The sequence below is a fragment of the Mustela nivalis genome (genome assembly GCF_964662115.1).
Source record: "Mustela nivalis genome assembly, chromosome: 16".
Taxonomy (NCBI): domain Eukaryota; kingdom Metazoa; phylum Chordata; class Mammalia; order Carnivora; family Mustelidae; genus Mustela; species Mustela nivalis.
In genome coordinates, this window is record NC_139035.1 from 38,010,560 (window position 1) to 38,026,801 (window position 16,242).

At 32.5% G+C, this 16,242-nt stretch overlaps 1 protein-coding gene across 11 annotated transcripts in view; it reads right to left on the bottom strand.

Moving 5' to 3' along the window:
• Positions 1-16,242, bottom strand: part of DENND1B (DENN domain containing 1B) — a 263,126-nt gene that overhangs the window by 86,759 nt on the left and 160,125 nt on the right. For all 11 annotated transcript variants that reach the window (XM_082701929.1, XM_082701927.1, XM_082701928.1 and 8 more), the window contains 2 exons: positions 14,151-14,252; positions 2,157-2,282 (listed from right to left, as the gene is read on the bottom strand). In XM_082701929.1, coding sequence (XP_082558055.1) covers positions 2,157-2,282; positions 14,151-14,252 — 228 coding nt within the window. The remainder of the gene's footprint in view (positions 1-2,156; positions 2,283-14,150; positions 14,253-16,242) is intronic.

The window sequence follows — 16,242 nt, forward strand, 5'->3', positions numbered from 1 at the left end:
CTCTCTGTCAAATAAATAAATAAAATCTCTTTTTTTTAAAGTCATATTCATTTAAAGCTATTGATTGATTTTTTTTTTCTAGTTCTACTCTAATAGCTAGAGGACACCACCGAGATATTTTTCTAAAAAGAGACAAAACCATGAAATAATTGTAACTTGTAAACATGGCTCTTTTTTAATATTAATCAGAAAATATATTAAAGACATATACCTATTATATAAATGTCCAAAAGAGTTCACAAAATAAAAAGTGTACTTTTAATAAATTAAAATATCGAGTAATTTGCAAAGATAATGCCTAAATGACAACAAAATATACTTTATACACAACAAAGAAATAATTTTCTGAAAAAACTATTTCTTTCGAAAATAGAAAGTATCAAAATTTAGTATACTTTAATAGAATTTAGTATACTTTAAAGATTAAGCTTTCATTCAAGATTCAGAAGAAATATAAAAACATACAGAATAAGAATACTGTCCCCCAACTTACAGAAAGAATTAGCAGGGAAAAATAAAACACAAAACATAAAAAGGAAAAAGGTAGATAAGTTATCAAAGAAGTTTATAATAAGATGTGATCCATAAACAGGAAAGATATTCTCTAATGAAATTATGTATTTTCCTGCTGAAATTGGGAATCTGGCTTTGAAAAAAAAAATCAGTCATTGAAAACTTAATCCCCTATCTGTTCAACTGGTAATTTAAATCATTTAAGGAAATTTTCTCTTCAATTTGCTTTCCTCAAATCTGAAGTCCTTCACAAATTTAAAAAGGAAAAGAAAAATGCAGCCTGCAAAGATTAAAAATTACTTAAATGTGGCAAAATTTAAGCTAAGTGGTACTTTTAAATTTACCTCCTGTACTGTAAACTTGAAATCAACTTGTTTTTAAAAAAAAAAATTTGACAACCAGCTGATTTTACAATTTTATTAGTACAGATGATTGGTTTCCAGTCTTTTAATAAATGAAACCATGTAACTGTCAATAATTTTTAAAGACTCCCCCATGTGTTTCTCAATATGTATAGTATGTACAGTATTATGACTTCTACAAAGCTTTAAAAAACAGACACATATTTCAAAAAGATTAGCATGCAAATTAGACATATGTACTTCTCTAGAGACAGCAGTTGATCTGCCTATCCATTTAAGGACTCCTAGTAACTCAGTAACTCCTCAGAGACATAAGAGCTATTGGATGGGAACTACTAATTGAGAAGCCAGTTTAGAAAGGATATAACCCATTCACACATGTTTAGTGTTTCATGGTTTATGATAGGGTATGATAGGTACAATTCTGAAAAGTAGGTAGGTAAAGTATAAGAAATCTCATTTTCCAAATGAGAAGATCAAAGTCTAGAGAGACCAAGGAAATGGGTCAAGGTTACACAGCTTAATAACAGTGGAATTCTTATTAGATAGCATGTCTTACTACTTATTACTAACTCAATGTTTTTTATCCATTACAACATAGTCAGCTGGTCATGGAAGGGTAGTGTAATTATTTTCATTAAAATCAGACTAATATATTTAACCAATAATTCATAGAGAGAAACAAGCATATTTTGATTTCTACTTTCTTGGACTATTTAAAAACTTGACTGGCTATAATTCTACATAATAATCATTTTTAGGGTATTAAAACAAAAAAGAAATGCCAAAATGAGCTAGCATATGCTAAATAGCCCACTAAGAAGAGTATTATGAAATAAGAAGACGATAAATTTCCAAACATTGCAAAATTTGCAAGCTCCTATATTTTTAAATTTCCACTTTGTACAGTCACTTCTAAACGGATTAATCTATGAAACCCAACTGTCTAGATAATTTCTTAATGATCTTAAGGTCAGGTGGTTACATTAAAACTCATTAATACAATTCATTAATTAGTTAAGAGGTAAGCCACTTTAGAACAATACATAAGATGATGTGCCAAAGAATGTGGGAAATAATTAAAGGTTACTAAAAGAACTAAAACTGAAAAGTCAAGGAATTGGACACAGGGCACAATGCCTTAAAGCACATTATTTTGGATTTTAAAAGACCTTTATGACACTTTCTCTGTGTGTGATAGTAAAATGTTTCTTTTCTCTGCCCCATTCTAAAGAAGCATTAAAAAAGCAAATTAAAATAGGGATGAAATAAAACGCTTACAGGTTTGTATCTCAGTGCATCTCTGTAGGATCCAAACAAAGCAGCCTGTGCCCTAAGAAAGGCCCTAGCTACTCCATCACCCGTAGCTGTAGACTGCTTCTTCAGTTTATTTTTCAGGGCCGAGACCTGCATGACAGAGAGGAACAGTTAAATTAACACCTCAGAAATTGGTACAGCGAGGTACGAACCCAATCAGCAGGCAAACCACAGTGTCTGCAGGTCAGCCAAAAACTCATCCTCCTCCCTGATAGCTTATCTTTTTAACTGCAGAGAGCACCTGCTGGTCTGTTAATTGAAACGAAAGCAGGAGCCCATAGTAACGTGCTAATGCAAATTGGTTTATGCTCTCTTTTTTTTTCCCAAGGCCTCTTGACATAAATAAGCTTTAATTATTTTACGGTAAACTGCCTGTGAGCCACTTTTCTGCAGATTTTTAGCAATTACAACATGTGTCTACTTGTTTTGAGAAGAAGCCAGTAGGAATCGTTCATTTCTGCCATGTAAGGTTATTTGTTACAGGTCCTCCAGGATCACTTACCATTTAATTTTATTTTTGGAAGTCTCATTTGCATATGTAATTTTCTACTCGTTTGTTGAATAGTTTTTACCATTATTAGACAAAAAGAGGGGGGAGAAGTTAAAGTGATTGAGAACCTACCATGAGTAGAGAATCACGTTATGCACATGTTATACAGAGTCTCAGTTTTCACAGCCTTCTAAGAAAGACATTTGTATTGCTATTTATGAATGAAGAAACAGGGACTTAAAGATGTGAATCAGTTTGCCCTCCCTATACAGCTACTGCACAGCAAGACTGAAATTTCAACCCAGTTCTGTCCAGTTTTTCCCCCACCACAATGTGCTGGGTTTGAGTTCAATGTCATCGCTTCATGAACCAGTAATCAGATTAATATTTTTAAATCAAAGAAATATTTATTTCTCAGGAGTTTGCATAATTTCTCAAGGCATCCAAATTTGTTATCATTTTTCATACATTTCTGTCCTTCAAGTTCTGGTTCTCTGTATCTTATAGAATGGTTACTATTTATGAACGACCCTTACTTAGATGAGTATTCTGTAGGTATAATCACAATCCTGACACATACTCTAATTTTTTAAAAGGGAAATGATGTGATATGTTCCTATCATTTAATTCACCTGACCAATTCCTTTCATGCGTTATAGAAAACTACACTGTCTACACTTTAAAAATATTGGTGCTCTTATCATTCCTCATTGATGCTTTACATGGGAACATGAAGTCACATAAAAACCCTTTTTTTTTTTCAAGAAAACAAAACCGATGGGAGAAATTGTGGTTGGATTGCTCCCTTACAGAGCATATTCTGAACCTTATGAAACCACCAGATAACAAAATAAAATAATGTCATTTCTCCTTTACATATATACCCAAGGAAGGGGTATTTTTAAAAATTTCTTTATGCAAGCAGCCCTGACTACTCCTGTAGATGATGATTGTAATTGAAGTGTCAACCTAATTAACAACTAAACTTTGAATAATGCTAATGAGAAATGAACACAGCATCAGAGGAAAGACCAGCTCTACAGGTGATAAACCTTCACAGTAGTGACATTTTCCAGTGTAAAGTCACAGTTACTGTGATCTGATCAAAGAAAGAGACCCCCATTGGGTCCAATTATAACCACAGTTTTGAAAAAATTATTGAGTTATGATGTTTATAATCTATGCAGAAAGGCCTTTGCAGTATAGGTCTTCTCCCCATAGCTGTGATCTTTTCGATTTATATCCAAGCTCCATAGATTCAGATAAAAGTTTGGAGTCTAATTCATTTAGCCCACAAAGTGCATAAATCACGATTCATTTAAGAGGAAGTTTTTATTATTAAAATCTAAACTTAATAAATGCACATTTTAAGGCAACCTACATATTCAAACAATGTAGCTAAATGATACAAAATCAAAGTCTTATGACTTGTCTTTTATTTTAAAGTTTGTAATAATGTTATTTTTTAAGCTTCAACTGCCTTTAATGAAAAACAATGGAAGTGAATATCAATACATGTATTTAATAACTGCCCCCCTCAAAAAAGGCTTATGATGGAAGAAATATGTCTTTCCATGTATTATAAAAAGTAAATGGTTTCATTATTTTTAATTTACTTTTGAAAATAAAAAAAATTGAAATGTCATGCCTTACTTACATCTTAGCAAAAGAAAATTCTTCAAAGTGTACTTTTCTATAAAACATGAAATTGACAGTTCAGCTCTCCACAAACTAAGTATTTTTAGGACAATCATAATACACACTTAGAGTGAATGCAGGCAAGTCAAACCATGCCTTAGCCTTCTTTAACCCAAGGTTTTAGATGCTTTTTAAGCTAGCTAGGATCTTAATCATTTTGCCACAAGCCTTTCCTAGCCAAACTGTAAATATGGGGCCTTCACCTCCAAAATTCAAGGTAGTTCCTGGGATCCCTCAGAAAACACTTGTTCTAGAACTCGGTGGTCCAATACAGTAGCCACTTGAAATGTGACTAATCCAAATGGGGATTTGCTTTAAGTGTAAAATATACACTGGATTTTGAAGACTTACTACCCCCCAAAAGTAAAACAACTCATTAATAAATTTTATATTGATTTCATAACAAAACAGTATTTTTGAACATTTGGTTAAACAAAATATATTAAAATTAATTTCACCCATTATTTTACTTTCAACATGGTTACCAGAAAATTTAAAATTGTATATATGGCTCATATTTCCACTGAATAGTACTATTCTACATGAGCATACTATCCAATGTGAGATGTAAGACTAAAACATTGCCTGGTAAGAAATACAGTTACATTGTTACTTTGCTTATATCTACATTACTTCAACCTTCACAAACTGCTCGAAAAGGTTTTCCTTGACCTACTCTAGGAGGGCTTTGACTGTCAGTAAGTAGATCTGAAGTTGTTCCTATTTTTCAGAGACCAAGAGGGCAGGTGAGTTAACTGTTTCTTGGATGCACAAATGAATGCTCAAAAATAGTTTGTAAGAATGAAATAGAATTTTAAAAAATCAGTTTTAGGGGCACCTGGATGGCTCAGTGGGTTAAAGCCTCTGCCTTCGGCTCAGGTCATGATCTCAGGGTCCTGGGATCGAGCCCCACATCGGGCTCTCTGCTCGGCGGGGAGCCTGCTTCCTCCTCTCTCTCTGCCTGCCTCTTTGCCTACTTGTGATCTCTGTCAAATAAATAACTAAAATCTTATAAAAAAATCAGTTTTAGACAGAAAGATATGACTCTAAAACAAAGTGACTGTGTTAACCTTGCTGTTTCTGTCCTTTAGATCATTGGAGTAAATTATCACCAGTTACCAATGCCCTCTGCAGTGCTAATTAGCTTTTAGCAGTTTTTATCTATAAAAATGGTGATGTCTCCTCTGTACTTTTTCAATATTTCATCTGGGAAATGGCATTTCTGCTTTAATTTCCAAACTTCTAAATTTAATTATGAAATAAATGCACATTTCCCCCACAAATCATCAAGTTTATATTCACATGTAACCCTGAACTCAGAAGAGCCTTTGGAACTTGAGTCACCTGGCTCTCATCACACAATCCCATTATGAAACACTGAAAATTCTTACGAAAGTAAGCAAGCCTCAAACTCCAATGGCTAAAGACTACTTCAAAACTGATATCTGATTTTATTATTTAATCTGTGAATAAATTGTCTTTCTAAGTCTAATAAAGTATACTAGACTAAAAAATAAAGTTAAACAGTGAAAAGAACTTCAGAAATAAATATCATTCCATGGCTCTTATCAAATGTTTAAATTCCTTTCATACAGTGAGAATTCAGGCTTCCAAGCAGCCATCCACGGGAGGAATTATAACCTGGGTTGAGCACAGCGGGAGCTCACTGCAACATGAATATTACCAACAATTCTCCATTTTTACCCTCTTAACACTAAAGTGACTATGAATAAAAGTAGGGAATTACATGAGTAAACATAACAAACAGGTATAAATTAAAAGAGTGCAAGACACGTGCACACAGTCTGAGTAATGAAGTAATTATGCCAACCGGGAGTTAGGAAGGCAGAGCACATTAAAGGAGGTGAGTTTTTCAGAGAAGTGACAGATTTTTCTCTTGACTTTAAGATGTGTCTTTTCAGGAAACATAAATTAACCCTTATACCCAGAAATTTTAATTTTGCTCTTTAGGATCACAAAGATAAACATCAGGGTAAAGAGCAGAAAGTAAAAATAAATGTCCAGAAATAATATTTAGATAAACCACACAACACTAAAACACCCCTCTGATGTTTTTAAATACCTCCTTTTGTGAACTACACTGTACTAGAGAATCCACATCCATTTAGAAAAGTTAGAGCTTCAACTTATCTGCTTTAGAAAAAAGTTACAAAGATAAAAAGTTGTATTCTCCCTTGAAACATCTTATGGTCATCACATGAAAAATCCCTACATTTCTTTAATCCTTCTAATGTCCAGGGTTTTTTAGAAACAAAATTAATACTCTATCCTCTTTTTTTTTTTTAAGATTTTATTTATTTATTTGACAGACAGAGATCACAAGTAGGCAGAGGACCTCAATCCCAGGACCCTGAGATCAAGACCTGAGCCAAAGGCAGAGGCTTTAACCCACTGAGCCACCCAGGCGCCCCGATACCCTATCCTCTTAATGTAATTTTTTAGTGAGATTCTACTTAAGGATTAAAACAGTAACCATTTTAAATGAAAAGCACAGGATATATCTGTGAAGGGTATCATTACCCTGGTCTCTTTTATGCTTAAATTACCTATCAAAACTTAATTAACATAGGGTCAGTTCTAACTATTTTCCTTTCAAAGGCCATTATAAAAAGAAGACAATCCAATTGCTCCGCCACAAGCCCAATGATGGGCCAGCATCTCCACAATCAACGTCACTTCCATTCATCCAGTTACTCAAAAAGATATCTTGCAGGGCTTCCTCAACACCTGGCCCTTTTTCATCTCCCATATGTAACATATCACCAAGCACTGTCAGTTAGTCCTCTGATGGAGATTCAAATCTATCCACTTTTCTCTACATCTGCGACTATCAAGTTCGAGCAACTAGCATCTCTACCTAGACTACTGCAAATGGTCTCAACCATTTCAGTGGATCTTCCTGCTTCATTCCTTATACTGAGAAAACTTCAGGACCAAGACCCCAAGATGATATTTTTTAGAATTCAAAGTAGATCACATTATCTCTTGGCTAAATATCTCCAATAAATTTCCAATAAAGTCCAAATGTCCCTAACAAGAACTACAGATCTTTTTTGATGGCACCACCTATCTCTACAACCTCATTTTACATAACTCTCTCTTTTGTTCATTTTGCTACAACTCTACAAGACTTTCCATTTCTTGAACTTGCCAACCGCTTCCCCACAGTAGAATCTTTGTACATGCTATTCCTACTCCTCTCACTTTGCACAGCTTACTCACACTTATCATTCAGGCCAATTCTGGAACAGGTATTTTGACACATTGAGCTCAGCTGCACCACAAATGGCTAATCTGAGGATTTCGACTGATAAGAATGACATCTCAGTTTGGCTAAAATCATTTTCATTTCAGCTTAGTTATGGCAATATGACTACTGGTCTGCTAACATTCACTCTCCCTCTCTTTGGTAAAAGAAATCCTAAGTTTTAACTAGCTTACTCAACCTCCTTATGTTGACCCAGCTATTTTCCAACATGCCTCATGGCTTGGTATGACCATGTGGTTAGGTTCAGATGAATGGAATGTGAGTTCCATGAGAGCAGTATATTATGACCTCCTGTTCACTCAGCAACTAGCATAATACAGGCATTATAATAGGTGCTTGATAAATAATCAAATGAATGACTGAATGAATTAATAAATAAGTAAATAAGCAACCTATCACACTTCTACATTAATTTCTCTAGTTCAATGGATCAGAATATCTATGATGGGGCCCAGGAACATAATTCATTGAAAAGTTCATGAAGTTATTATGATATCAGCAATATTTGGAAACCACTGTTGTGACAGTGCACACAGTATCATGCATACAAAAAACTCTCTTAAATGTGGAAAGGCCAAGAACTTAAAGGACTAGAAACAAATTGGAAATTATCTTTAAAGCCCAAATCAGGGTCTTCACATTTAAGTATATATGTATATATGTATGTATGTATTAGCAGTAAGAAGAGAGAGAAGCATCCCATTAAGATGTTACAGGGGAAAAAGAAAAAAAAAAAAAAGACATTCGGAGAAAGGCTAGGTAATTTAGTTGGAAATGAAAACCTATGAGAAAGCCAAGGAACTTCATGAGTACTTAAAATCACTATAAGTAACAAACTATAAATCAACTGTAAAATGGCAAAAGTACAGAGACATAAAGAAGTGAACTGCTAAAGTCTGTTCACTGCAGTGGGAGGGATAGATTCTCTTACTCAGTTGGGAGTAAATAACAAAGACCTTTTAAAAATTTGGAAGCCCAGTTAATTAAGGTTTTAACATTTGGGTTTTTGTTTTGTTTTGTTTTCTTTTGCTTTTATATTTAAAGTTTAGATTTAAAAAAAGAAAAAGGTACAAAAAATAGCAAAATCTATAGTTTACTTACAAACAACAACAAAACACCTATTATAAACAATCATGTCTCTGAAAATATTTAAAAGAATACCGAGTTTCCACAGACACCCAAAGTCCTGTGCAGAAGCACAATGACGGGCATCACAACACGGTCTCCCTCTCCAGAGAGAGGAAATAAGTTCCACTCACAACCAAAAAAGTATATGATAAACATGCATCCAGGTTTCTTCTTTTTATTACTATAAAAGATGAAAATATCCTTATAAAATGTTCTAAGAAATAACTCTAAACAGGGACTTTAAAAGCAACTTCTATTACAAAAGATAAAAGAAACGCAATTACGTTTCCCTTCAGCCATCACTTACTGAATGACTACTGTTTACAAAGCCCTGTACATCTAGGTGCCTGAATTCTGACAGCAGGAGATGGAGGAGAGAGCAGAACTGCATTTCTCCAGGGGAAAACTGAAAGCAGTATTTGTCTCCTAAAGTCTACTCTATTGACCAAAAGCCGACCCCAACAAAAAAGTCCTCTAAATTACTCTAGAACTTGAATGAATTCAGTTTATCTTTCTAACCTGGCCACTCCAAAAATTTGCTGGGGACTTTATTTACTGGCAAATATGATAAGGATACTAGCAGAGCTGTGGCAAACCTGGAACTAATATAATATTCTCTGGGGTCCTTTTTTTTCTTTATAACATATACTATGACAATTTAACATATAAAACCTTTATGTTAGGTTGGAGGAAATATACAAAAATTAAACATATCTATTAACTCTATGCACAGTTGCAAGAGTTAAATTTGTTTACATACTTTCATTTTTTATAAAGCTGATTTAAGAAAATTCTCTGAAATAGCCAACTCTTTTCCAAACTTATTCCAAAATTAATTAGCTCACTTGAATGCAGGTATCTTACATTTTTACTTAAAGTCAGTGTTTTGGGGCTTTTCTCCAGGTCTTCAGGCTTTTAATTTAATGATTTGTGGTGATTCGGAGCAATTGGTGTCTTTGCTTTTCACTGCACAATAAAACAATTAACCTTTCCTTCATGTGATACTTTATAATATCACTAAAAGATGCAAAATATTTTAGAGAACCCCATTTTATAATAAAGTATTTTCAATATTTTAGTAATCAAATATGGTTTCTACTAAATGTAGCTATCCTATAACATACCAGGGCATATAGTGAATTGCACAACCTTAACTGTACTATGTTCATAACCTCATAACAGAAAATAAAAAAAAATCATTTTCCAATAGTGTGTTACATAAGATGTAAATAAGTTTTTAAAAGTATTAACAATCCTAATCTAAATCAAATGGATCTACTGATATTTCTTCAGCAAGATTAGAAAGATTAGAATAGAGAGTAAGCTTTTTTTTTTTTTAATTTTTTTAATTTATTTATCAGAGAGAGAGGGGAAGAGAGTGAGCATAGGCAGATAGAATGGCAGGCAGAGGCAGAGGGAGAAGCAGGCTCCCTGCTGAGCAAGGAGCCCGATGTGGGACTCCATCCCAGGACGCTGGGATCATGACCTGAGCAGAAGGCAGCTGCTTAACCAACTGAGTCACCCAGGCGTCCCTAGAGAGTAAGCTTCTATATTAAATTCTAAAACAGTTACTCATTACGCTGTATATCATGTTTATATGAGAGGGACCATGATCTAGAGTTTGGGGCATAAGTATGACAGGGTTATCCTATATGAACTAAAGTTCTAGAAATACCATTAACAGTATACATTCTGTGTCTTTATCTTTTTATCTAAAATAGGAGTAAGTATATTAGCCTGAGAGTATATTATTTTCTTACAATCTAATGAGCTAAACTTATTTAAAGACTGTTAAGCAACACAGGCCAAAATTCACTTTCCTGGTAATGGATATTTTAATGCATGTAACTTTTTCAGACATCAATTCTAACCTGCTTTCATCTATGAGAATTAGTTTATAATTGTTCCAACTTCATTTTCTCATGAAGAGATTTCCTAAATCTCATTATAATTCTAATTAGCTTAATTTTCTAACAAGTGAGTTATCCTATTTATTTTTGAATTTATTTTGAAACAGTTAACAATTCTCCAAATTCTTTTTAAAAATGTTAATGATGATAAAAATTAAAATAAGCAGTAGCACCTTAGAAATAGAACATTTTAAATTATTATATAATTGAAAACTAAATTTGTATATATATTTGGAATGAGGAGGTCTCAATAGTACATTATCTTAGATTAAAATGCACTCACTTGAAATTTCAAATGTTGTATTTAATTCAACTGTTTCAATTTCCCCACACTTAAAAACATACAACAGTAATACTAAACTGAACTGATATTGTTACATAGCCCTAAAATTTATTTTTTTATATAAAAACAACCTACATGTTTGAGCGTATCCATATTTGACATAGCCACTAAGAAATAAAATCACAGTGCATGAAGACAGAAAACTACAAAAGAACATTTGAATGGATCTACTGCTTTTAAAAGATAGTCCATGTAATAATCAATATCGTTAAAATCACTCTCAATAAAATTTTTTTTCTTTTAATGATCCAAATCTATAGTGAAATGATGAAATCAAAAAGCAAGTGTTCTTGTCAGAAGACAGGAAGAGAGTTTTTTCCCTTCCCTTAAGGAAAACAAAGGATTCCTGAATGCCTTGCCCTGATTTATTTTTCCAATTTTAAATACCTTAAGAGTAGCGGAACTGCTACTGGCATGGTAGTATTTCTAACAGTCAATAAATCTAAAATATTATGTGTGAATATTGGAATGAAGCCATTAAGAAGATTACAGCATGCAACACAGCAGAGGGTCCACAGGAAAAAAGAACTAGTAATTCAGGACAACTGTGACCACTGACCTTTGAACAGCCAAGACCACTGGTCAAGCTGACACAGTAATAGAGTACACATGCATAGAAAGTCATCTAGCCTGTAAGTATAATTTAAATGCTCTGGTGGATGATTTTTAAAAGGACCCCTTTTAAATATCAGTTAATTTATTAAATAATCAAACAATACCAGTAGTAAAATTTTTCAGGATTCTAGTATATCTTATTAATTCAAATCACAAAAAAATTCAGTAAGATCATTTGTTAATTTTAACAAAACTCATTTAAAACATTTATATTTAGAGAAAGTAAGATGCGATGACTTTATCAGATTTCCTCCTACAGAACTATAAGAGATAGCTTTTGGAAAACTGATGAAAAAGCTAAATTTATTAGAGAGGGGTTAAACAAACAATCACCTAAAATATTTTTAGAAAATAATCATAACTTTAAAACCTCTCATACTTTAAGCAAGTGGTCCTAGTTCCACCCCAGGGTTGTATCCACTTATTCATTGTTCAAATTTGTCTGTAAGTCTGTAGCCTTTAATTTCGAGCATACCTATAATTATATCTACACCACCTAGCAGTGTGCCTTATTATGATTTCTTAAAATTTCAGTTATGTACCGTTAACCTTTACGTGTAAATAAAGGAGTTGTTCCTCCTGTCATTTTACATTTTTAGGCTTCCACATTTTGTGAGTACTATTTAACTTCTTCACATCTTAAAATAAATGTCTTAATAACAAACTCATCCTACTGGGAAAACAGTACTTCTCAATTAAAAAAGAATCACCCATCGAAAGAATTACTATTAAGGATTTGTTTTTCTCAAAGAAATAAAATCAACCATCACTGAAACTGACTATAAAAATTTTTATGACACAAAAACACTGAATTATTTCTGTCTTTTCTTTCTCCTCTTTTTCCTTTTTTCTTTTTCAATAAACAACCCTTTCTCATTAGGGCATTAACAGTAGGAAATGCATTGCACATAAGGACAATATTTGTAAAAGTTGGGACTTTATTTCATAATTATTTTTCTATCCAATGAAGAATTCTTTGATGAATTTCTAAGTGAATAACTCTAATCATTTCTAGCAGCTTCTGCAAAATTTTTGTAATGAGGCAATCTGGTTATAATGAGCTAAAAAGATAATATAATTCTTTACTGGCCTGGGTTTGGATTTGTTCATACATAGCATAAATTTTACTACAGTAAGATAAAGTAGCTCAATTTAATTTGCTTCAAGGTCAGCAAATATTTTAGGTTATTTATGGGCATAAATAATCTGATTTTAACTTTAAAATCACATTTTTCCTATCACTAGCCATAAGAACAATTAAAGCCAGTATTACTGTATTTTTTGAGTTTGAAATTTTTAAATTCACTTTTTCAACTCTTTGGTAATGATTTCAAAGTACTTGCAACATTGCAGGAATATATATGATGGTGGATTTTTATTTCCAAATTTTACTATCCCTGAAAAAAGTGGATTTTTTTAGGAGAGTTATTTTTAACTTAGAACTATGTTATAAAGATATTTTTAAGTAGCCATTAATATATATACAGAAACAGTACTAGTCTGCATTTTTGCCCTATTCTAAGGAATACGAAGGCCAAAAAAATGCACTTTTGGTGACTAACATGAAACACAGAATACATCCCATTATAAGCTGCAGACACACACCCGCGCGCGCGCACACGCGCGCGCACACATACACACACACACCCTCTGCAAGATCAAAGACCAGAAGAGAACTGGCACTTAATTTATCAGCCTTTACAGACAAAAGACAGTTTTCGTCATTTCAAAAGGATCAGATGTCTTTTATGACAAACTGGGTTTGCAGTTTAATTTACAAATAGAATTCTAAGTAAGCAGTCTTTGCTCTGCCAAAGCAAATGACAAACAGTGTAGGTTTTCATTCTTGCAGCCCTCAGCAGGATAGAAAAGATTAAAATAAAACTGAAATAATTTAGAGAAAACAAATAAATGTTTCAGAAAGTTGAGGGAGATCAAAGCCAGAATTTTCTGACCCCAACTGTACAAGCATTTCTTATTATATTGACCAGTGCCATCAGATCATTAATTAAAAGGAAAAGCACTGGCAGGTGGCAGGGAAGCAAAAGCCGGTAATTGGCCCCCTTCTTCTCCTTGCCTTCAAAAACTCTCTCATTCTTTTGCAAGACATGCCACTAGGCAGACAGAAATGCCTACTTTGTAATATAATGATTAAGATGAGATGAAGAGACTTTAGGTTTAAAGAAACTCTGCCTAATGAATGCATCTAGCTTTTTAATTATGATCCTACTTTTACAATAGGAATAGGATGTTCCATTCAACATCTCCTCAACTGCCAAAAGGTAGAAAATGTTAAATATAGAATCTACACAGATTCCTCTCACACCCATGCACATACTCAGCCCTTTTGCTTCAGATAGAAAACTAGGGAAAACAACTCTTGGCAATTCAAAGGTCCAGGAGAAAACATATCTATCTATATCTATTACTATGTCTATATCTATATCTTTATCTATATACACCACAAAATAGCCTTCAGACTTACCACATCACTCGGTAGGTTGTTCAAGTCATTAAATGGTGATTCTAACGTGTTTGTGTCAACATTTAACATAACCACATCCTCCAATGATTTATTTTTCACTCTCTGTTCAAAAAACACAATCATAAATAAACATCTTAGTATATTTTCCTTCCCAAACTGTAATGAGCTTAGAAATATAGAGAAATTTGTCTTAATGATAATTAGCTTTGGGAAAAGAAAAAAGGAAAATCCTCTATTATAAGAACATATAAATGACTGCCTTATGAGAAAGAAAGTTTGTTCATAATCATTCGAAAAGATTGGGTAAAAAAAAAATCTTTAAAATAGAATGCTTGGTCACCTAAACACATTGATTTAGTTTAGAGATGTTGAATATATTTAAGTACCAAAGAGATATTATAACAAAAACTCACAAAATAGGCACAGCTACATTAAACTCTCCAACTTTACAACTTTATCACATGACTTTTGATCCTATTGATACAGGAACTTGTGGCCACTTCTATACCTATTTTTAGCATAAATCATATTGTAGGACTAACATAAGCCAATAAGTATGACTTCTATAAGTGAACTAAGTTTTAAATCAACATTTTCTCTGTATTTCCTTATCAATTCAGTATAAGCTGATAATGAGAACTATAAGTTGAATAAGTAAAATGATAAAGATGGCCATAATAAGGAATTGTTAGTAAAATTTATCACATGAATTTAATATAACAGATCAAATTTCACAGCCTATCAGATTGTTTGACTTGTCTTATTTGTTTGACATTTTAATCAAATGGCCAAATTATCTCAATATGTGGACTAATAACAGTAAATTAGAATTTCATCAAATTTTTCATCCTTAAAGAAAGAAGTTTATTTTTCCAAAATTAACATATATATTAAAATTATATAAATCTATTTGCCTTATTTAAATTATAGCAAATAGTATTACTTTTTGATGCAAATAAATAAGGTGCTCATTAATGAGATCTATCAGAATTCCATAATTGCATAGATCAACTGGCAATAAGTAAATTAATTTCAGTGTAGTATTTTTCTTCAGTATTGTATTTTTTAAAAAATGACATTCTTGAATATTAGCCATTCTTGAAAATTATTAAATACCTTGAATTTTAAATTGGTCAAACCAATTTTTTTAAGTTGTTCAGGAACCAAATTTCCTTGATCCATTTAGAACTTCCAATCTCTGCATTTTAGGCAGAATGTTAAGTTTGCTAGGGAAATGGTGGTCTAGAGTAGGGAATTTGTATGGGTTAAGAAAGCCATAGTGTTTGTGTAGAATATGAATTCTCAAAGGAACACATCATTTTAAAAATCCATCTTATAAAAGACATTGTAAGTACTCTAAAGTAAGAGTCGGGATGGCTGTTTCTTAGAAGTTAAGAGACTATCATGTACAATTGTGACACTATTTACAAAACATTTTATAAATAAACTTATCCTCTTTTCTTTGCATATGTATACACATACACAAAAAAGGCTCACATACATAAGTATTAGTTATCTCAGTTAACTACAGCATAAATACAAAAATAACCTATTTCAGATGCAAAAATACATTTATAATTGTGGCATACGAGTGGGAAAGGTGTGTCATAATTTTGATTTCCACCTTCAATTCTAAATTGTCCCTTTTAACAGAAACTATAAAGATAATCCAGAAACCCACTTATTAAAGGACGAAATGAGTTCCTCTAAATAGCCTGGAAAGATGGTTATGTGATGCCTAAATGTTTTGTGATGACACAAATGCTAAACTCTGAAAAATAAGATTAGTATTAACATGAAATGTATACTTTTATCCAAAGTTGCACTTAGTTTAAAAAAGTCTGATAAAAGCTGAATATTAAATTCTGTTCAAGGGACCATTTGGTAAGAATGGAAAATGTACTAATTTCAATAAATCAACACAATGAGACTCACTAAAATGAGAATGATTCTATATAAGCAGCAACAAGTGAAATATAGTATGTAATTTAAAATTTTTTTAAAAAATTTGGATTAATGTCAGTATTTTGTCTACGTTTCCTTCCAAGCCAGGCTTTAACTATTTTCTAAACAGGAGTAAAAGGTTATATAG